The sequence below is a fragment of the Pyrgilauda ruficollis genome, unplaced genomic scaffold, assembly GCF_017590135.1.
Source record: "Pyrgilauda ruficollis isolate IOZ18807 unplaced genomic scaffold, ASM1759013v1 scaffold5, whole genome shotgun sequence".
Taxonomy (NCBI): Eukaryota; Metazoa; Chordata; class Aves; order Passeriformes; family Passeridae; genus Pyrgilauda; species Pyrgilauda ruficollis.
The window spans coordinates 15,165,158-15,187,025 of NW_024526599.1; the positions used below are offsets into that span (position 1 = coordinate 15,165,158).

A 21,868-nucleotide genomic window follows, 5' to 3' on the forward strand; every position below is an offset into this window, starting at 1 on the left:
GGCCGTCTGCGCGTCCCCCCCGCGCTTCCTCCTTCCGCTCACTGGCTCCTTCGCAGTGACGTCCCCACGCGGGCGCTGCTGATTGGTCCGAGGGGTGCAGCGGAGGCGCCGATTGGTCGCTCGCGCTGCCCTTCTGACGCTGCCCGGCGCTCGCTTCCTGAGGCGACGGCCCGCCCAGCGCCGCCTCCCGTGACCCGCGGCCGCTCCCAGCTGGCGCTTCCCGGCTCCATCCCGCCGCAGTGAGCGGCGCTACGGGGAGCACGGGCCCGGGACAGCGGGGCGCTCTTGCGGCCGGCCTGGGCCGCCCTACCCGCCGCCGTCCCGCCGCCTCGCAGGCCGCCGTCCCGGCTGCAGGATGACCCCTCCGTCTCACTGGGACTTCCCGGTGGAGCTGTGCTGCCGGCCCATGGCGTTCGTCACGCTCACCGGCCTGGACGTGGTGTACAACGCCGTGCACCGCGCCGTGTGGGACGCCTTCTGCGCCAACCGCAGAGCCGACCGCGTCCCCATCTCCTTCAAAGTGCTGCCCGGCGACCACGAGTACCCCAAGTGCAGGACGAAGGTAGCGAGCGGTGCCGGCCCCGGCTGCGCCCCGTCCCGGCGGGCTCCCAGCCCGCCGCCCCGGCAGTGGAGCGGCCCCGGGAGCGGGGATGCAGGACTTCCTTTCCCTGCGGGAAGGGCCGGGCTCCCGGCTGCCCGGGCCACGGCCGGCTGGCACCGCGCTCTGCCGGCCCTCGGCCGCCTCTTCCCCCCGTGCTGGAGGGGAAGTGTGGGAGCTTCGAGTCGGGGAAGCCTGTGAGGGCGTTGTGATGGAGCGCTGTGGGCGCGTAGGGAGGCTAGGGGTGCCTTAGCTCATGAGCCACAAGAGAGAAAGCCCATATGGTTTACTTTTTTGAGTACTTGCTGCTCTTCTACATAGCATTAAGGTGCCTTGTAAAATTTGAGCTTTAATGAAACCCAACATTTAACTTTGAAGAAACGAGATACTTAATGTATTCTGAAAAAAACCCCTAACCTAACCTATAAAGCTTTTTTTACTAAACATTTCACTTTAACTGAGTGAAACACAGCAGAAGGAATATCTCTGCTATTCTTTCTGCTTTGCAATGTCAATGAGTTTAACTGTTATAAAACTACATAATTCCATTATGCTGACAAAGACTCTAAACTGGTTTGTCCTTGCACTGCTTTGAAACCATGGTTTTCAACTGAGCCTAGTATTTCACGGCAGTGTATGAGACTTGCTCCTGAACGTGACCCTCTTCTCCAGCCTCCCTGCAATTCTGGTGCTCTTGCTGCTAATAGGGCATCAGGCCCTGATATTAAGCCGCATCCCTGAGCTGTTGTGGGATATGGCTTAATAGGAAGCAAAGGCTTGAGGGGAACAATGTTAAAGGCAAGATGAGAAACATATCAAGTGACAAGAATGTAGAGGATATGCTCTTTCTCCTGCTATAAATGTTTGTGAATGGATTTTGTAGCTTGCTTCAATATCTTCAATATTTTCAGAGGACATCCTATGAGTGGTATATTCCAAAAGGAATCCTGAAGACTGGTTGGATGAACAAACACCTGAATTTGGTTCCAGCACTTGTGGTGGTATTCTATGAACTGGACTGGGATGAGCCACAGTGGAAGGAAAAACAGTTGGAGTGTGCTACTCGAGTTGAAATTGTCAGGTAGATTTTTTTTCACTTGCTTCATAATGTACTGCGAACTAATGCAAGTGTGAATTGCAGAATCTGTTCGCATTCTAGAATAGATAGGGTTTTTTTCTTAAATATAAATTTAGGGGAACTTGAACTTTGCTTTATAATATACAATGTACAGTAAAGAACTTTTTTAATGGGTTATTTGTAAAACCATTACTTATTTTACTTAAGTAAAAGCAGCCCCTGAAATTTTACTTGCTAAACTCAGCACAATTGTTCGGTCCCAAAAGAAGGAAGACAGCATTTTCTGAATGATGGAGCATATTGTGTTGTTTGGGTTTTTGACCTTTGTAGCATTCTTCCAGTGCTTCCACCTAGACTGATATGTTTTTTTCCTGGTTATTCAGAAATAAGAAGTGAAACCTTGACGCCGTGCTGTGTTGTCTTTATTTTAGGCAAAGTTTGCAGGGAAGAAATACCAAAGTTGCTGTGGTTTTGATTCAGAAAAAAACACCATTGCCTCCAGGTACTTGAAAACTCTGTGCACAGTTGTGGAGTTCTCATTTTTCAGAAGGCCCAGTGGACGGAGCTGACTTTGGTTTGTCACATCTGTGGTTCTTCATATGCATTCATTAAACGCACTGTGACTGCAGGAAGGTGTAAGGATAAAAAGAGCATTCAGGACTGTTGACCCTAAACATTTGTTACTTTTATTTCTAACTTCTTCCTCTTAAGTCCAAGTGCATTTTTTGATACATGGTATCAGAGATGGCTTATATGGTAATACATCTGACCTGCTTTCTTGTAAGCAAGTTGCATTTTAAACATTGCTTGAGATCAGGAAAACCAGTAAAAGCATTGACAACTTAGAAGAAAAGTATTTGGTACCTACAGAGGTCTTTTGTCTTAATTTGGTTTTAATCAATAAAATTTTGGAGCCACATGGAACTGTCAAATGTGATACACTTTACATTGCTGTAGAGCTCCTGTGTGCTTTCTAGTGTCTAGCAAACCATTTTTTGTTTTTTGCTCTACCTGCTGTATGTATGTGTTTGTCTTTCCTGGATGCTATTGTATTTCTCAAGACACAGGATATTTAGTTCTGTGACAGATGAAAAACTTACATCATACTTGTAATTTTTTGCTAAAAACTGCCAGAAAGTTTCTGCATGTGTTCTGCTGGATGAAGCGCATAGTACTCTGAAAGAAGTAAGAAAGAATGTGCTCTTGGTTTTATCTTTATTAGATTTTTCAATACTGTTTAGACCTTTTGGTCTACCTAAGGTTCATAACCTGACCTTTAAGCTTTTAGAAGTAGTTTGACATTGCAGCACCACATACCTCTTACTTGTGCTTTCCTTGACTTCACTAGGGGAAGATGTTATTGCATCAGAGAGGGCTGCAGCTTTGTGTAATGCTTGTGACCTTTCTGGAAAATCACTGTTTGTACTTCCCCACACTGATCACCTCGTTGGCTATATTATAAGGTAAGTGACTATAAACCCCTGTCTTGCTCTGTTTGCAGACTGTGGGTTGGCTGACACGGCCCCTGGCCTGCTGGCAGCAGATGGTGAGCACTTGTCTCAAGAGTTAACAGAGCTTACTGAAGGGGCTTTAAACTAGACGTAAAGTTGGAAAGGGATAAAACCAGTTTCACTAAAAATAAGCCTGGGGTCAGCATGCCAGTATTGCCCTAGTGGTGTACTAGTGAGGGCTTTCATTCTGCTGGCTCAGTGGAGACAGTGGATGGAAATCCATGAGTGCTGTGTCCAGTTACGGACACCTCAGTGCAAGAAAGACATTGAGGTGCTAGAGTGTGTCCAGCTGGTGAAGGGTTGGGAGCAAAAGCCTTATGAGGAACTGCTGAGGGAGCTGGGGGTCTTTAGTCTGGAGAAAAGGAGGCTTGGGGAAGACCTTATTGCTCTCTACAGCTTCCTGAAAGGAGGCTGTAGTGGACAGGTTGGTCTCTTCCCCATGGCTTCCCCTCAAGTCATAGGGTGAGAAGAAATGGCTTAAGTTGCTGTAGAGGAGATTTTGATTGGATATTAGGAAAAATTTCTTCACCAAAGGGGTTATCAAGCATTGGAACAAGATGCCTAGGTAAGAGGTTGAGTCACCATTGAAGGTGTGTTTAAAAGACACATGTACTGTGCTTAGAGACAGTAGGAAGGGCTTAGTGGTGGACTTGGTAACAGGTTGGCAGTTACATTTGATGATCTTAAAGGTTCTTTTCCAACCTAAACAATTCCATGGTTCTAACAGAGAATTTGAGAGGTCGTAGGTTGAGATGAATGCTATGTGGTGCATTGATTGTAGACCAGCAGTGAACGTTTTACCCGCTTGCTTGGAATTCCACGCAATTTCATTTCTCTGTGAGGTTGAGTAATGACAGTCAGATGTTGCTTTTAAATAAATATTAGTAGATATCCCAAGATGTTCCCCAGGTAGAGGTAAAGTGGTTTTGACTCTGCTGGTTTGAAATTATTTTCCATACAAATATGTTTTTAGTTTATCTCTTAACAGGCTTTTGGTTTTTCCCCCGCTTCCACTCCCTGTCCATGTAATTCTCCCCTTCTGTTTAAGTTAAGTGACATCTATCTGGTTGCAAATGTTATGTCTGTCGTTTTATACATTTCTTGTGCCTTCTGTTTTGATATTTACATGGACTACAACTTCAAATAATTTAGGAAGGCCTTTCAAAAGCAAATTGAGGAAAGGTAAACACTTTTGTGTAGCTCTAAAAAGAAGGGCTCAAACTAAGGAAATAATGTTTTACAATAATTAGTTCTAATTTTCCATATATTCTCAGGGAGAGAAGGGGTCAGAATCTGAGGTTAACTCTGCTCTCACCCTCATATTTATATATAAACAGTATAATTCTCAACATAAATTAGAGCTGCTATTGTATCCATGCTGCTCACAAACTGCCACTGGAATTGATCAAAGTAAGGTAACCATTACTTCTAGCTTTTCACATTTTTTAAGTGCTAAATTGATTAACAGAACTGGTACTTCAGCCGTTATTTCCTGCATGTGTCAGTGCTGTTGCTTGTGTTCCTCTCCTGGATTCTGATGTTGTTCTAGCTGATTTTACTCCTTACAGCTTGGCCATACAACATATGCTCCTTAGATCCTCCTCAGTCTCTTGTTGCCTTTGGTGTGCTTGTTCTCTTTGTCCTCTCCCCCTGTGAGTTGCTGTGGGCTATTTCCCTTGCTGACAAGTTTCACTCTTACCTCTGCAGCCAAGGTAGCTGTTGGTGTTTGGACAGAATGATGAGACAGTCTGTACCCTCAAAATTTTATTTACTGCTATTTTTTCCTTTCACTCCTACCTGCACAGTAAAGCAAAAAGATGCAGTTCAGACATATTCTGTGAGCCTCAGCAGGGTTTTCTTGTTTTGACTTAAGGGCATCTCTCATCTTTCTATTACCCTGCAAAATCAGAACAGCTTATCCTGAGACTATCTTAAATTAAATACTAGAGTTTGTTGTATGAGAAGTTAGTATATAAAGGTCTCAACTTACTTGTTCTAGTTATTGCTATCCTTTTGGTGAAAGATTTTTGTCTGCAGACTCTTATCCTGTGTGATAACTTAGAGGAGTTTAGTAATACCACAAGGTCCTTTGCCAACGCTAAAATAAACATGATTAAAAGTAACTTATTTTGAAGAACTTAAGAATTTCTTTATTTGGGAGAAACTTTGTGAAACTTATGAGCAACTTTGTTGCAGGTTGGAAAATGCTTTCTATGAGCACGCACAGACTTACTATTATACGGAAATAAGAAGAGTTAAATCTCATAAGGAGTTCTTGAACAAAACCACTCACCAGGTAACGTTACCCTATTTGTGAAATACTGTGCGAGGTATATTGCATGTTAAAACATGAAAATGTTTGTTACTTAAATGTTTTTTTTACCTCCCTTTCAATTTGAGATGTTCTCTCTTAGTATAGGAAGTAAATCTGGTTCTATTTTCTGCAATTTAAACTTTTATTTTGATTGGTTTTGTTCTTACATTTGTCTTTCTCACATCTGCCTTAGAAGAGCTGCAGGGCAAAATCAAGTTCTCGGATAAAAAAAGAAATTCTTCTCATTTATCTACATGGTTTAACATATTTGAGTGTAGGATCTTAAGTTGTGGGATGTGTTTCCCTTAGATATTTTGTACTCAGAGTTGCACTTGATTTCAGTTTTTAACTTTTGCTTTTCAAATCCACTCAGGCACATTGTGTTCTGTTGCGATTGCCAGCTTTGCTCTCTTGGAAGCTGGAATCCAAGTGGTGAACTCCAAACCACAATAAGCTCTGTTGACATAGAGATTTTGGGGTGTTACAGAGCCTCTCCCTTGTGCCAGGGTAACAGGCTTTGAATAGATTAAATCTATTGAAAGATCACTGCTGCATTGTAGTGAACTGTAGGCAGAACTGTTAGGAAACAGTTGCACAGGCACTTTTTCAAGTCAAGTGCTGTATTATGTAAACCTCTGAAGTTACCACCTGTATCTCTGTGTAGGTAGCAAGGTATGTTTGGATGTTTGTGAATGATGTACACTGGTTGTGTTTTCCAGCTTTTGTTTGTTAGACACCAGTTCAAAATAGCCTTCTTCAGTGAGCTGAAACAGGATACACAGAATGCTCTCAAGTAAGACTCATGTTATCTTCCCCCACCCTCTCTACCCCAAATTACTGCTAAGGCATAAACTGACAAATATTTTCCTGAATGCAAAATTACTTAAACGTGTATGTAAGGGGCAAGTTCTTCACTGGGAAGAATGCTCTGGTTGGAAGGCTGTTTTTCACTGTTGGCAGTCCTGTTCTAGTGAGATCAGATTAGAAAAGGACTGATTTACATACACACTTTAAATGTTAAAATATGCAGTATAAGGACTAGGTGGCTTTACAGTAATTTGCTGATTTTGGGTAGATTCTTAAAAGCATGGGGAAAGATAGTTGTAGTCTAGAATTTCCCTTCTAGGGGCATACAGCTGCCTGTGAGGTAATAGAATATGTGAGCGTGTTTGAGTTGAAGCTTGCACTGCATATTGCTCATGGTATAAATTGTTCCCTTTGGCCTGGACAGAATTCCAGTTTCATGGATTTTTTCATTGTCTTATGCAGGCTTTGATCTTTCTGATCCTGAAAAGGAGAAGATGGGGATTTTATCCCTACAGCTAAAAGAGAAAAATGTTCTTCACTCAGTAAGTTTTATTTAAAAAAAAATTTAAATCTGTTGTTTTAACATGACCCTATGTTTGCATGTATAATGATATTGGTAATGGTTTTGTCCACTAGGAGCTAATAATCACTTTGTTGAGTAATGCTGTCGCACAGTTCAAGAAATACAAATGTCCAAGGATGAAAAGTCATTTGAGTGAGTACAGATAATCAGATGAATTTTTTTTAAATTTACTTTTGCAAAGGTTTTCAATAGTGATCTGGATTTTTTTTTCAGTGGTTCAAATGGGAGAAGAATATTACTATGCTAAAGATTATGCCAAAGCTTTGAAGTGAGTATCATTCATGATTGCTTCTTTTACGTGCTGCCTTCTCACTAGGACCCCATGTCTTATTGCTATGGAATAATGTTGGAAGCTTGTATGAGATGCTCCTTGTATCTGGCTGTGATTGAAGCACAGCCTATTGAGTCTATGAACCCCCTTTATATTAAAGAAACTAAAACAGATGAGTCAGTTATTAGAGCATAAAAAACTTACTGCTCTGAGCTGTTGTTGGAATTTGCCATATTGGGCAAACTGTCTAACTCACACTCACTGATTGAGTTCTGTCTGTCTCTTGTTTGAAGCAGGAGAGATGTATTTGCTTGTTAGTAGGTGACTGGACTTTACATGGAAGAGAAGATAGGCTAGGATAAGCAGATCAATTTGTGTCAAGTCTGATTGTTCTATGAGCAAGCATTTTTTGTTTATGTTAGGTAGATTTTTCTGAAGTAGGCAGAAATTCTTGTCTTAAATAGTTGAGAAGAGTTTAAAAAATTACTTCTCTGATTTGCGAGTAACAGCAAACAGTGGTCAGTATTAGGAACATATTAAGGTGTATGGTTTTGCCTGAAAAAGATTGATGCATATGTTGTGGACCTTTGAAACCCTTGAAGGGGGTTAGGAAATAGGAAATAAAAGAAACATCTTGGCTTAAGGAATATTAAATTTCTTCAGTTTGGAAGGGGACTTTGTTGTGGGGGTTTGGTTTGTTTTTCTAAATACTTACTGCATATTCAATAGTAAGGCATATATTTAATGCAGTATTGGACTAAGACACTTCTGTCCAGTTGCTGTTTTGCTGGTTCTTTATGTGAAGACAGATGAGTTTTCTTGTTGTTCTCTTGTGAAAATATTTGTGACCGTGATTTGTTTCCTCTCAACTTTGTTGTGTTGCAGACTGTTGGATTATGTTATGTGTGATTATCGCAGTGAAGGATGGTGGACCCTCCTCACTTCCATACTGACAACAGCACTCAAATGTTCATATCTGATGGCCCAGCTGAAAGATTACATCACATACTCTTTAGAGCTACTGGGCAGAGGTATTCTTCTCTGAATATTTTGAAATATGACAAATCATTGTCAGACACAGTGCTTACAGTACTTCAGATTATTTGACTACAAAATAACCATGTACTTGTGCTGGATTTTCACTACTTTCTGTGCTACACTGGGAGTTGAGTTGTCTTTCTTCTATTATAAAATTCATTGTGTTCAAATAGACTGTGTCAGGATATCTGAGATGCAGAGCTTCATTTGAGACTGTTCAAATAATGTAACAGGAACTTCTGAGCTTTGGGATGGCAAAGAACAGTAGCAGAGCTAAAAGAGAAACGTTTTTCCTAGTAACATGGATTTTTGAAAGCTAACACAGTTTTCCTGGTCTTTAATATCCCAAATATGCTTCTCCAAGACTCTTTATAGAACTCTACTGATGAAATATGTATGTGGGATGTTTTAGGGGAAAAATGTGGCATAGGGTGGCTCCACAGTAAAAATGCAAGCACTCTGGTCTGTGTATTGCCTGCTCCTTGATATTGCAGAAATAATCCTTTGGGGCCCTATATTGCTAATACTACTATTAGTGCCAGTGGTAATGGGTTTGCATCTTCTTAGAGCTAGCCAGGCTACTCTGCTTTGTATCGAAGAATAGAAAATGATGCAAAACCACCTTTCTTCAAGAAAAGAATGCTTATATTCAGTAGTCCTTGTTTCTTCCTGTCACCTTCTGTGAAAGGAAGGTGACAGGAAGAAGTTTTTTGGAAGTTGTTTTTACCAGTATTATCTGAGCTGGCCTCTTTGTGTGTTCCAGACTTGTCTGTGCTTTCTTCTGTTTTTAAACATAAACAACAAGATGGTATAAGCATTATTCTTCTGAGGCTTTGCTCCAATAAATTACAAAATGCTTATTTAATCAAAAACTATTTTACTTGGTTCCAGTAAAGTAAGAGGAAACATTTAAAATGAGAATGTCCTTTGTTATGGTAGATGGATGTTAGAATTTTTTGTCCTCTGGAATGTGTTATTTGAAAGATGCAATCTGAGGGGAAGATTTTACTGTTAAGTTCAAAAAAACATAGAGACCCTTGCTTCTGTCTTGTAATCTTTGTTTTATTCTCTTTATTAGCATCTACTCTTAAAGAAGATCAGAAATCTCGAATAGAAAAAAATCTCATAAAAGTTCTGATGGTAAGTGGCAGAACTCCTGTTACCCTTTCAAATAATCCTAGGAATGGTCAGTGTCTGCTAACCTTCTTTTATTGTTCTTTGTAATCCTTTGCCTGCATACAGAATGAAAGCCCTGATCCTGAACCTGATTGTGACACTGCTGCTGTGAAAGCATCACAGAAATTGTGGGCTGACCGTGTTTCTTTGGCAGGCAGTAATATTTTTACGATAGAAGTCCAAGATTTTATACCATTTGGTAAGTAAGAAAGCAAATTTACACCAGATCATAAATTTCAATGCAGTTGTACCTTGAATAAACTAATTAGTATGAAAATATGAAGGCTGTATTAAAACTAACAACAGTGTTCCAGCCTTGCTCTGTTCCTTGTCTAAATCAACAAGAGAAGAAAAAATGAGAGAAATTTGTGATCTCTTATCCCCGATATGGATTACTAAAGAATTCCCTGTTTTTTGAAAGACTTCTGATATTCAAGTGTGCTGTGAAGTAGGATTCTGAGGAAAGAGGGCAGAATGTGTGAAAAGTAATACTTGCCATTGAAAAGGGGGCATGCATGACATCCAAGTGTTCAGGACTATTTTCTGCTGGACATCTGCATCTCCTCTCCTGTGCAAAGGTTTTGGCCAAGTGCTGAAAGGTGTTCCTGGAACAGTGTTAGTTGCCAAATTTGTCCACTTGCAAAACAGAGTTGTAAGAGTGTACACAGAACAATTCTTGCCACAATGATTTCAGGAGTGTGCTTCTGGAATGTAATGTTATAGTTTATGTTTAACACCTACTTCTTGTTTCTTTTTGCTTTTTCTTTTCTTTTTTAATTCCAGTACAGTGCAAAGCAAAATTTCTTGCTCCTAGTTTTCATGTTGATGTTCCTGTGCAGTTTGATGTGTACTTGAGAGCTGATTGTCCTCATCCTATCAGGTTTTCTAAGCTCTGCATCAGTTTCAACAATCAGGTACCTGTGTTCTAGCTATCTCTGACCTACTGACAGAAACTGATAAAAAGAATGGAATAATATTTTATTTGTTTTAAACATTAAAAAAAATTAAAAGTTTTTGCCAAAAAATATGTTAATACTTTAGCTGAAAGATGTTTGGGTTTTTAATGCATTATCTATTGCTTTTGACAAATATATTGATACTGGATTAAGACTCTGTTTGATTAGTTCATCTCTCATCTATAAAGCTTGCTAAAGTTTCAGAAGGATCATTTTAATGTCTTATTTCTTCTGATTCATGATATTATATTAATATAATGGATATTTTGTGTCAAATAATTGCAGTGTGATTACTTGCTAGTTTAACTTTGATATTGTGAAAAGTCAGAAAAACCCATACAGTTTGATCCAGTGACACAGAGCCTTAATATTTGCTACACTGCCATTACTCTCTAAAGATGTCTTCTGTCTGAATGTATCAACTTTTTTTCCCCACTTCTCCATTGTAGGATTACAACCAATACTGTGTTGTAGAAGAAGCCTATCAGAAAAGTGATATTCTAGAACAGTCACCACAAGGAACAATGTGCTTAGTGCCTGGCAAAACAAGAAAGTTCTCTTTCAAATTTGTTGCAAAAACTGAAGATGTAGGAAAGAAGATTGAGGTTTGTCCATTTGTTTTGTACCCTTCTTACTGTTACATACAACGAACTCAATCTACAATGTGCCCCTAATCTAGCACCAGTTAAAAAGTCACTGCAGTAAATGAATGATACTCTGTTTCAAGAATTCAGACAAAAGTGAGTGAAATTATTAACAATGACAAAACATGAAGAAAACCATGAAAATTGAAGAATTGTTTCAAGAAAGTTTTATATATATTTTTAAAATATGTGCAATACTTAAAAAGTGATGGTATAGTACTATGGGAGGGTAGGAAATTGCAACTTATCACACTGCTTGCACCTGAACATGGATACTTTTTCCACTGCTGTTTCATTAAATGAAATCCTGGGTTGGTGAGGTCCTCAGTCTCCAAGCTGTCAGAAGCTTTTTGATGGTACATGTATTTATTATGTCTGTCTATGCTGGAAAGCTACATTCCTATAGCAGGTGATCAGAAGACTCACCAATAGTGTTTAAACTTGTGTCTGTCAGATCACTTCTGTGGATTTGATCCTGGGAAGTGAATCTGGCCGCTGTGTGATTCTGAACTGGCGAGGAGGAGGGGGAGATGCTTCCTCATCTCAAGAAGCATTGCAGGCAGCACGGTCCTTCAAGCGCAGACCTAAGCTTCCAGACAATGAGGTGCACTGGGACACTTTGACAATTCAGGCAAGCACGATGTGAGTAACTGGGGTTCCACACTGGTCTTTTTTTATTGAGTTGTTCCCATCATGTTGTTTTTTGGGAGTCTCACATCTCTTAGTTTAATAGGCCATCAGTTATGGGAACTTTCTTATACAATAGGGTGTTTTAGCTTCCTTTAAACTAGGCTTAAAAGCAAGTTATTTAAGAAAGATACAATAACAGAGTCTTTTCTCTTAAAGGATTATTTCTAGAGTGCCGAATATTTCCGTTCAGCTCCGTCATGAACCTCCTGCCCTGACTAATGAAATGTATTGTTTGATTGTGACAGTCCAGTCACATGAGGAGACAGTGGCCAAAGATGTCAAGCTAACAGCAGGTTTAAAGCCAGGTATTTGGGGTTACTTTCTTTAAATCCAGTAGTCTCATAATTGACTCCTTTTTGTAGATGTAATGCAGAGAAATACTGTAAACTGTTTTCTCGCAGTAATTAAAAGCCAAACCAAAGTGAAAGTTGGGAATGATGAAATACCGGTGGTAAGAACAACAGCTAACAGACTCATTCAGTTATGATTAACCACTGCTTGTCTGTGGTGCTTACATGGGTATTTTCAGAATATAAATCTTTACAGGTTTGAAAGAAAACATGAAAGCTTTTATATTCTTTTCTGACTTTTTATTCTGTTTGCTTGTAACTAAAGTTTTCTTTTCCCCAGACAGATCTTTTTCTTGCTGAGCTGAAAGCACTAGGCAGTGCTAGATAAATGTTTTCTAAGTATAGACTTTGTGGGTTTTCTCTCATACCCACCCTGCTTTTTTTTGTTTTCCCTGCCCTGGACAACATGGTTTGGTTTTTAAACTGCTTGAAATTTGGAGAACAGTGGAGCACTGAAGCAGTATTTCTTAGAAAGCAATGGAAAAAAATGCAAATATTGTATGTCTGAGTCCTAGCTATCTCTGTGTAGATATTGCTGACAGTTTTCATGTGTGAAGCCCAAATATTATACTCAGTAGTCATCTTTGTAGCAATTATCCTGAAAGACAAAAGTATTTTTTAAGTCACTAGCATATAGGATGCCATATGTTCTGTGTATTCTGAACTAGAACCTTGTTTTCTATAGAGTTGTATGGTTCATTAAAGTCACTGGAGTATTCTTGAAACTTATTTAATTGGATGTTTGGGCTTGGCTCCTGAAGCACTGTTTAATAGATGGTCTGCTTTTTTCTTAGTTTTTTTTTTTTTTCCTTGCTTGATCTAATCTCTTTAACATGGGATATGCAAGGTCAGTGTGGGTTTGCTGATTGCATTAAAAGAACAATTGAAATCTGACATTTCACTTATAGGGAATGTGATGTATTTTCCACAGTACTAACTCTTTGGCAAGATGTGGCTTGTTTTGCTTTGAAAATTATCCCGTGTAATTGCAGCAATGCCATTATTCTAGTTAAGCTCTCACTGAAGAATGGTGTCATTTAACATCTGTACATTTCTTTTTATGTACTTTCAACACTGACTTGAAAGAAAAGTTTTTAAAATACGTGAAATCATTAAACCATGTTCTTGAAAACAAAAGAATCACAGAACAGTGAAACTTCCTTTCTACTTCATTATAGACTATCAAGAAAAACTTGGATCACGTAATCCTGTTGTATTACATAGATGGTAGGGAATATCTAGATATGATTTCTGATTTTTGGGATTTTTTTTCCTGGCCAAGAGAGATGAAACAATAAACTTGCAAGGGTAAAAATGCTTCAACTAGGAAAATTTTGAGGTGTTGTCAAATCTATATTCTGGTGGTACTTTTGAAAGATTCTCTTGACAAAATGAACTGTGTTAATTCCTCATGCATTGCTTTTAGACGATTTTTTTTTTGTTTTAGTTATTGTTTTCATGTTTTAGTGATGTAAGCCTGTGTGGATATGAACACTGTTTTTAATCCTAGGACAAGATGCTAACCTGACTCAGAAAACTCAGGTGACTCTTCATGGAACAGATGCATGTGATGACTCTTTTCCTGCACTGCTTCCTGATATCCCTGTAGGAGACTTGCAACCAGGGGAAAAGGTCAAGGCTTAAAACCTTACTTCTATATCACACTCGAGAAAATAGGGACCAACTGATAAAGACTCCCTTAGACAGACTTCAGTTTACTTTCTGGTATCTGAACCAATAAATTAAATGCTTACAGAATATTTTGCCTACTGTTTACATGTAGTTTAGTATTCCTTTAATCAGACCATCTTTTGGACTAAATTGGAGAATAAGGTATGTTCTGGCTTTGATGGTACAGCTGGGAGATATGAAATAAAGAGGCTAACTTCAACTGCTAATGAAATGCACTGCTTAATGGACAGTAGATAATAGTCAGCAAGTGTGATTCAAGATGGTAGAGGATCAAAGATGCACTAAACTGAAGTCGTGACTAGTAAGTTAGAAGCTGCTTATGTCCTGTATTACACAGTTATGGTTCTTTTTTTATATTGTTAAGTAACAGAGGAGCATCTGGAACAAATCCAGTGAAGCAGCTGGAGTTGTGCTGCTCTGGTTAAAATCATTAGCTGCATGATCCAGATTGTGCATTCTAGGAGATACATTATGGTCACAATATTTCCCATTCTGGTTGCCCTGTTGGACCAAGTCAGATGATTAACAACTTTTGGACAGCTCTAGACCTAATTAATGTAGTTTAGATATAGCTCACACAGTCTCCTTTATTTTGCAGCTGGAAAAACCAATATACATCCGTTGTGGAACAGTTGGTGCAAGAATGTTTCTGTTTTACATTTCTTACTTAATCAACACTGTTGTTGAGGGGAAAGAAATCCTCTGCAGGTGTCACCGGGTAGGTTTGACACACTATTTGCATTTTATCTGGATAAATTTGTCAAATACAAGAAATATTCTAAAAGCTATAATTTTGAGTATCTTAGAACCCTTTCCAGGAGATAGAATAAATGTCAAGTCAGCAGTATGGTAGCCCTTTTTAGCATGAGCAGTTCTATAACTATTAGCAGAAGACAAGTTTTCTATATTTGTTCATAAATATCTTTAAAGATATGTTCTTCCCTGGGGAGGACTTGATTAAAATAACAATTAAAAGTAACTTTATATTAATAATCTTTGACATCAATAACTTAATCAATAACTTATTAAGTTATCAATATAACTTAATATCAGGTTATATTAAGCTGAATATAACTTTTTTTCCTCTATTCTTCCCATCCCTTTTGTTGCCTCTAAAGGATGAAACTGTAACCATAGACACAGTATTTCCTTTTGATGTTGCCGTCAAATTTGTCTCCACAAAGGTATGTGTTTGAAAAATTGTTCATGTTTTAGAATAACAGCACTTTGGAGTCACACACTGTTTAGTTAGAAATAGTCAGAGCTTGTGTGTGTCTTGACAGCTGGAACACTTGGACAGAGTATTTGCAGATATACCATTTTTACTGATGACGGACATCCTGAGTGCCTCTCCTTGGCCTCTCACTATTGTAACAAGCAAGTTACAGCTGTCAGCTTCCATGACCCCAGTAGATCAACTGGAATCTTATGTGGAGAATGGTAAGTTCTCTTAGAGTGTGTTCTCTATCAGGAGGATACTTTTTGCATAAATTGGGAGTAATAAGGGGGACACTTTAAATAATGTTTGTTGATTGATTTGTAAGTGGAAGAAAGCTGCTTAGTACTCTAGTTGCTTGCCAGAATACAACTTGGACAGCAGCATGCTTTGGAATGTAGTTCTGCTTCACTAGGTCAACTAAATAGACTTGGATGATGGATGGTAAATAAAATTCTAAATACAATAGACATGAGGGAAAGCACCTGAAATACTTCTGAAATGCAACTTTTTAGATATCCATATCAAAAGATACTCAATATTTCCAATGTTTCTGGGCCATATATAATTTCTGGAATGCACTTTACCATGTGATAGAGGCAGTATCTAAAGGCCAGTGATCCATGTCCATGATTGCAGTCACAAAACTGAAAAATGTGAAGCTAGAAAGGGTAGGTTAAAAAGAACAACCGGTATTAACCATCTTTTTTTTTCCAGTATTACCACAGTTTAGTAACTTATTATTAGCATTTTAAAAAGTTATCTTGAAGATCTCAGCCATTAAAACTGCAGTGTGTTAGCTTTGAAGTTAAATAAGTGGAGTACTTAAAAGTAGAGCTGATCCAAAATCTTCAGACAAAACACTGTCTTTGCGTTTGTGGCTTCAGGGATGTGAATCATGTGTTCTGTCAGAACTGTGGATGCAGTGAGGTATTCGGAGTGGCTGCCTGACTGTGGGACAGCTGTCCACTCACGTAATCAAGGACTTGCAAGGCTCTACTTCATCTGTTGATTCAAGGATTGCCTGGCAAAAAGCAATTTTTTCCCATATCCTTTAGTCTTCAAACTAGGATATTTCATCTTCAGCTCTGGCACCTTGTGCTTCATGGCTTCTGGCTGATGCTCAGAAAGAGCTAAGTGCCAGGACATGTGAACCCTGTAGGTATCAGATGTTCAGCTGTCCATCTTTTGGTTGATGGGGTTTTTTTAAAATATTAATGATAAATTTTGAAAGACCAAAACCTATTTTCTTAATACTTTTAAAAAATCACTCTCTACATGTAAAGGCACTCTTTTTTTTAGTTTATTTGAGTGGAGAAAAAAGAAAAGAAAAAGTGAGAACTCGGTTTCACTGAAAGGCCAGTAGGTTTTTCTTGCATTCCTTCTCTTCCCCTGCCCTCATCCATTTCAGAGAGAGAGGGGATGTGTCTATGTTCATTTTAATTTTCAAGCATCAGAGGCATCTTATGCTGATGTCTTGGAATCTGCTGTAGAAGTGTAGAATTTGAATTGGCATTATTTTGCTTTTTGTGTGTGGTTATGAACTCTAAATTTGCAATGATTCATTCTGTGTGTACATTAAAGATATTATAATGCTGTTCATGAAGTAAGTGACATAATTGTATATGTTACCCTTTCATGTATTAGAATACTTCCCAATCTATTGGATTTATACATTATGTAGGTATACTTTGCAAAGCACTTCAAAGGCCTTTCTAGCTGAATGTTTGTTTTTGTGTCATATTGCATTTCTAGGCTTGGTGGCTTAGGCTGTTATTATGCTTTGATTTTAAACAAAATCTTGCTGATAGTTGTTTTACAGACAGGTGAGAGTGCCAGTGAGTGCTTTTGCCTTCGATGTCCTCCAGTTACTAATGCTAGTGGAGTGGCAACTGGATGTTATATAATTTCCTGGAAGAGGTAAGCATCTCTTGGCCTTGATGAGGAGAGGAAGTAAGCTGATTTGTTTTAGGAATGATAGTGAGATGTTTGGTTTGGGTTTTTTTGGGAGTGGGGAGGAGTGCAAAAAATGAACAAAAATGTTCTGTATGTTCCTGTAAGAAGCACTGTTTAGAATTTGGACTTTACTAACTAATTACTACTTAGTTTGTATACTTACTTGATACTTTATGTAGTATAATATTCAACATGGTCTGCATTTGACTTTTTCCTGCAGAAGTTCACCTGTGGAAAGTGTACCTGTTGTTAACACAGTCATCACTCTGCCACATGTGATTGTAGAGAGCATTCCCCTCCATGTTAATGCAGGTAATATTACTTTGGCAAGGTACATGTCCTAATTAGAATTTCAAAGACTGCCAAAATTTTTACAGCACCAAAAGCTTCAATTTACTGTAGCAAAATACAGAAAAGTGGTGCTGAATATTACGGAGCTAGAGAAAGAAACTGCCTCAAGGCTTGCTCTTCTTTCCATCCTTGAAGGGAAGAGGAGGTAGGTAGTTAGACAAATGTGTTCTCCTAAAAGCTGTCAATGGAGCTGACATAATTCTCAACATGTGTTATGTGGCAGCACAGAGACTGGAGTTAGATCTGCTGATGCTGCCTTCCCAGTAGGTTTCTCTAGATGCCTATGGCAACAGTTGTTCCATCCACTCACATTCTGTGTGCATCCCAGGAAGAAACAGACTGGAGAGCTGGAGATGCTTGTTGGCAGGTGAAATGTTTCTCTTGTAGCACTTCACCTGCACAAGAGCAGAGGGGGGTTGAAATGCCCACCAAACACACATAATTTCAATGCTTTCCTCTGCTTGGTTTCATTTGTACTGAGATTCTTCCACTATCCTCCTATCCTGTTACACCTTGAAGGAGCTTCCTGACAGTAGCTGATTAGATTTTGGTAAGCTGAAAATAGTCAGCAGCAATGGAAGTGACTTCCTAGTTAGTATTCTTGGGCAGTGTTAGCAGCTGGGAGGTTTGTAACTAGATGTTGAAACATGATACTGAAAAACTGTAATGACTGTAATAACTGTAGTTTAATCTGCTTCTAAAAAATCTTGTCAGAAGGTCTTTAGATGCCTAGTTCTTGTATCTTGTTTTCTTAATGTTTCACTGCTTTTTGCAATAGACTTTTTTTTTTTTTTTTTTGAGTGGAACTTGAAGATGTATTTTGTATTTGAGATTACTTACTTTCTTTCCAAAGATCTGCCATCATTTGGTCGAGTCCGAGAGTCCTTACCTGTGAGGTATCACCTGCAAAATAAGACCAATTTAGTCCAGGATGTGGAGGTGTCTGTGGAACCCAGTGATGCCTTCATGTTCTCTGGCCTGAAACAGGTACAGAATTGTCACATCCACTGATCCTGCTGGTTATCTGGTAGTGAAGAATGTGTTTATTAGACTTACACTGATGTACAGAGAGGATAAACTCATTGTCTTTTAGATGTTTAAAGTATGGTAAATTCTGTCTGGAAGAATATATGAATGCAGACTCCATTTTAAAAAGGGCTAGGTGGAAGCCTGTCTAGGAGCTATGTGTCGTGTCGTTGATGTGTAACATGGTGTTTTGGTATAGAAGCAATAGTTTAACTAGAATTGGAAATTAGTTGCATTCTTTCCAGCTTCAGAAAGTAACTATTGCATAAATAGAAAGTAGGCAGAGCTTTTGGACACAGAACTTACCTATGGTTGTGGCTTTCTTTTCTTCTTTTTCTAAGATCCGGCTACGAATCCTTCCTGGCTCGCAGCAGGAAATGCTGTATAACTTCTATCCTCTGATGGCTGGCTATCAGCAGCTGCCTTCTCTTCACGTTAACCTGATGCGATTCCCAAACTTCACCAACCAGTTGCTCAGACGTTTCATACCGACACACATTTTTGTGAAGGTAAGGCTGTGAGGAGTCACTTGTGTTTCAAGGCTCCCCTTGGGGCTGCTCACATTCTGGGGACAGCTACCCCAGCTGTGTTCAAAGCTGCGTGTCTCTAAGGAGATTGAGATGTCCAACTTGTAACAGGGTTAGTTGCTTTGGAAAATCTTGTGTTGTGCATTGGTGTTGACAGCCAAAATCTTTAGGAAGTGTGTTTCAGTGCAGTATGTATTTCGTTATCACTAGGTGAATGAGCTGAATGTGCTTGTCATGTCCCTGTTTTTCTGTTCCATGTCTGACTCTAAAAGGAGTTTTAAAATTGCCTCTATTTTGAGCATAGTAATCAAATACTTTTAATACTATGATTCATAGCACTTCTGAAAAAAGTGTTGGAGCAACCCATATGACTAAGTTCAGAGACTCTGTAGCATCCCACACCTCCCTAAATAACTTCTAAAAACACATTCTGTCAGTGAATCAGTCTAGATTTTTTTTCATCGGTGGTATAACTCTGAAGACAGTTCAGTCATGCCATGAAAACCAGATCTTTTTACTTTTTAAGAATCATTTAAATCCATTTGCCCAAAACAGTGCTTTCTCATTCCACTACTGCTGTCTCCAGAATATTTTGTTCACTTTTTATTCAGACTCTTAACAAGCAAGGAGCCCAAAGACTTGCTTATATGATTTGAGATGGACTTATTCAGAAATCTGTAATCATGTTTCTAGGAAACTGGCCTGGCGTTATTTCAATTTTGTTTTATCCAAAAGAGATAGGCAGAACTTACTTTTCAAGTGTGCTGACAGTCACTGGCTCTTCAGGACTTCAGGGTGTCCTCCTAAGTAAATAGAAGAGGCATTTTTTCTCAAAAGTGTGGTGTTCATAAAACTTCTGTGGACTCTCAAGCTTCAGAATGCTTTGCTTTTGCTTTGGAGTTGTCAGAACATCAGAGAACCTTATTGTAAAGATGCCTTTTCTTCTTTAGAACTTCTTCCTTGCTCTCTTCTATCTCTAGTGATGTTGCTTAAAATTTCTCCAAGAAGCTGTCAGTCTAATTCCTCGGTTACACATTGATAATAATCAGCTCTCTATACTGCAGTAATGCTCAGAGCTCTGATCAGCCAGGCCTTGTCTAAGCTGTGCAGATGTGTGTGGAGAAGGCATTTACCAGGGCAGTTGAGGAGCTGAGGCCTCTAGGAGCCAAACTGAGATTTCAGCTGGATGTCCTGTGTGTTTGTGCCCCTACTGGAAACCTTCAGAAGTAGGATAAGCTTAATGCTACACTTGGGTACCAGAGCTCGTTGGCAACACAGTGTATTGCAGAGTTAGTTTCCTAGTAGTCTACCTTTTTTGTCTGGGTGTGGGTTTTTTGGTTGGGTTTGGATTTTTGAGGGGAGTTTGTTTGGGTGGCTTGTTTTGTTTTCAAAATTCTCCGTCTTTATTTTCTTAAAGCCTCAGGGTCGTCAAGCAGATGACAACTCAGTTGCAGCTGCATAACTTTGACACCTGTACCTCTGCACTTCAAGAAATGGATGTTGCACAGAATATGTAAAGCTCACTTTGGAAACAAGGCTTTGATCAAACCATAAGAATTAAATTTTATTTTGGAATTACAACTCTTAGCAGAACTAATGTTTAAAAAAAAGCTAGTGTTTCATAGACTTTCTTTAAGGAATAAACACGTGGGGAAATCTTGGTGCTTTATTTAACGGGAGCATTCTTTTGAAGTTAATTTTGAATGTCAAACTCTTAAAGTATTATTGAGGCATATTAAGTGTCTTGAATATTTAAGAAATGCTAATTCATTTGACCAAACCTGAAAGATGTTTTCACAGTTAACAGTGCAAAGTGCGAAGTTTGTATTTACTGTTAGAGATTTACAACATTGAAAATTATCATTTTTTACAGAAGTTTGTCCTGTGCCACTTGTGTTGAAGACAGAGCAGGTCGTGCAGTAGCACTGTAAATTACATTGTGCTATTGCAATTGAGCAGCTTACTTGTCCTTTAAAACCATAACTCTCAAAAGGCACTATTTCTCCTGGGTAAGCCATACATCCAATTTTGAATTCAGCAGCTAGTCTAAAGAACAGAGATTCAGTCATACCAGTTGGACTATCCAACCTGGAGCTGGTGTGGTTTGGGGCTACTTTTACACAGTTTCCAGATTAAAGACATGTCTTGATATTCTCCTGCTGTGTGAATTTAAAAAATAAATATCCTACCATTGTACAGCTCTGGATGAAGTGGTGTGTAAAGTACAGTAAAATATGTATATATAAAAAATTGCATTGTGAAAATTTACATTGTTTAACTTTCTAAATAATTACATTTTGATTGCTTGGGAAATACCTTATTTATTGTCAAAGTGAAGTTCTAATAAACTGCTTGTGACAGAGTACTTCTGAAACTGTCCCTAACTGCATTGCTTTCACAGTTTTTTTGTGACTCTGATCTCACTTGTGGACTGATATATCCATCCGTGGCATTGAGGTCCAAAATAACAGCTGTGATACTTGAAGGAAAGCATGAGTGAAGTCCTGAAAAAACATGTTTGAGGATATACTGTTTTTCCATGGAGTGCAGAGGTAGTTGTACTATGAGGGTTTTTCCAATGTGTAAATGGGGATAAGAAGATGACTGACAAACTGTGCTGGGAAGAACAAATTAAACCTTCCTTGTTCTTTGCTTAAATGTACTGAACTAAGTGGCAGTCATGGAATAGGTATCTTATCTTTCTCTCTTTTGTTTTTTGTTTTTAGAATGGAAAATGTATTTCTTTTCCAGATATTTTTTTCTCTTAAGTAATCACACAGGTTGCAGCAATGCTGGCACCTCTGTTACTGCTTCTTAAAAGACATGTTGATGCAAGTAGTGTAAGTGTTTGGTGGAGAATTGGGTGCCTTCCCCCACTCCCAAAACAGTCTAAGTGGTTTTTCTCCCTTTGAGAAAGGGGATGACATAAAATACTTTCATGGTTACAATGATGTTGAAGTCTTAAGGGAATTGTGTAAATACATTCCTTCTTAAAATTGTGAGTAGTAAGAATAATAATGAAAAAACAGAAATGCAGGCATATATCCCACACTATGGCAAAAGCTTGCTACTTTGCCATAGTCA

General features: G+C 38.9%; 1 protein-coding gene across 1 annotated transcript; it reads left to right on the top strand.

Annotated features, from left to right (window-relative positions):
* Nucleotides 1-223: 223 nt before the first annotated feature.
* On the top strand, nt 224-21,149 carry TRAPPC11 (trafficking protein particle complex subunit 11). The gene is made up of 25 exons (XM_041480148.1): nt 224-562; nt 1,510-1,679; nt 2,108-2,178; nt 3,025-3,139; nt 5,384-5,483; nt 6,221-6,294; nt 6,733-6,850; nt 6,945-7,023; nt 7,105-7,159; nt 8,048-8,193; nt 9,279-9,340; nt 9,443-9,575; nt 10,160-10,290; nt 10,782-10,937; nt 11,431-11,618; nt 11,823-11,971; nt 13,527-13,648; nt 14,307-14,426; nt 14,827-14,892; nt 14,992-15,148; nt 16,736-16,844; nt 17,101-17,192; nt 18,085-18,218; nt 18,599-18,766; nt 20,202-21,149. The coding sequence occupies exons 1-25, from the start codon at nt 356-358 to the stop codon at nt 20,244-20,246; spliced, it is 2,967 nt and encodes a 988-aa protein (XP_041336082.1). The 5' UTR covers nt 224-355; the 3' UTR covers nt 20,247-21,149.
* The last annotated feature ends 719 nt before the right edge of the window (nt 21,150-21,868 follow it).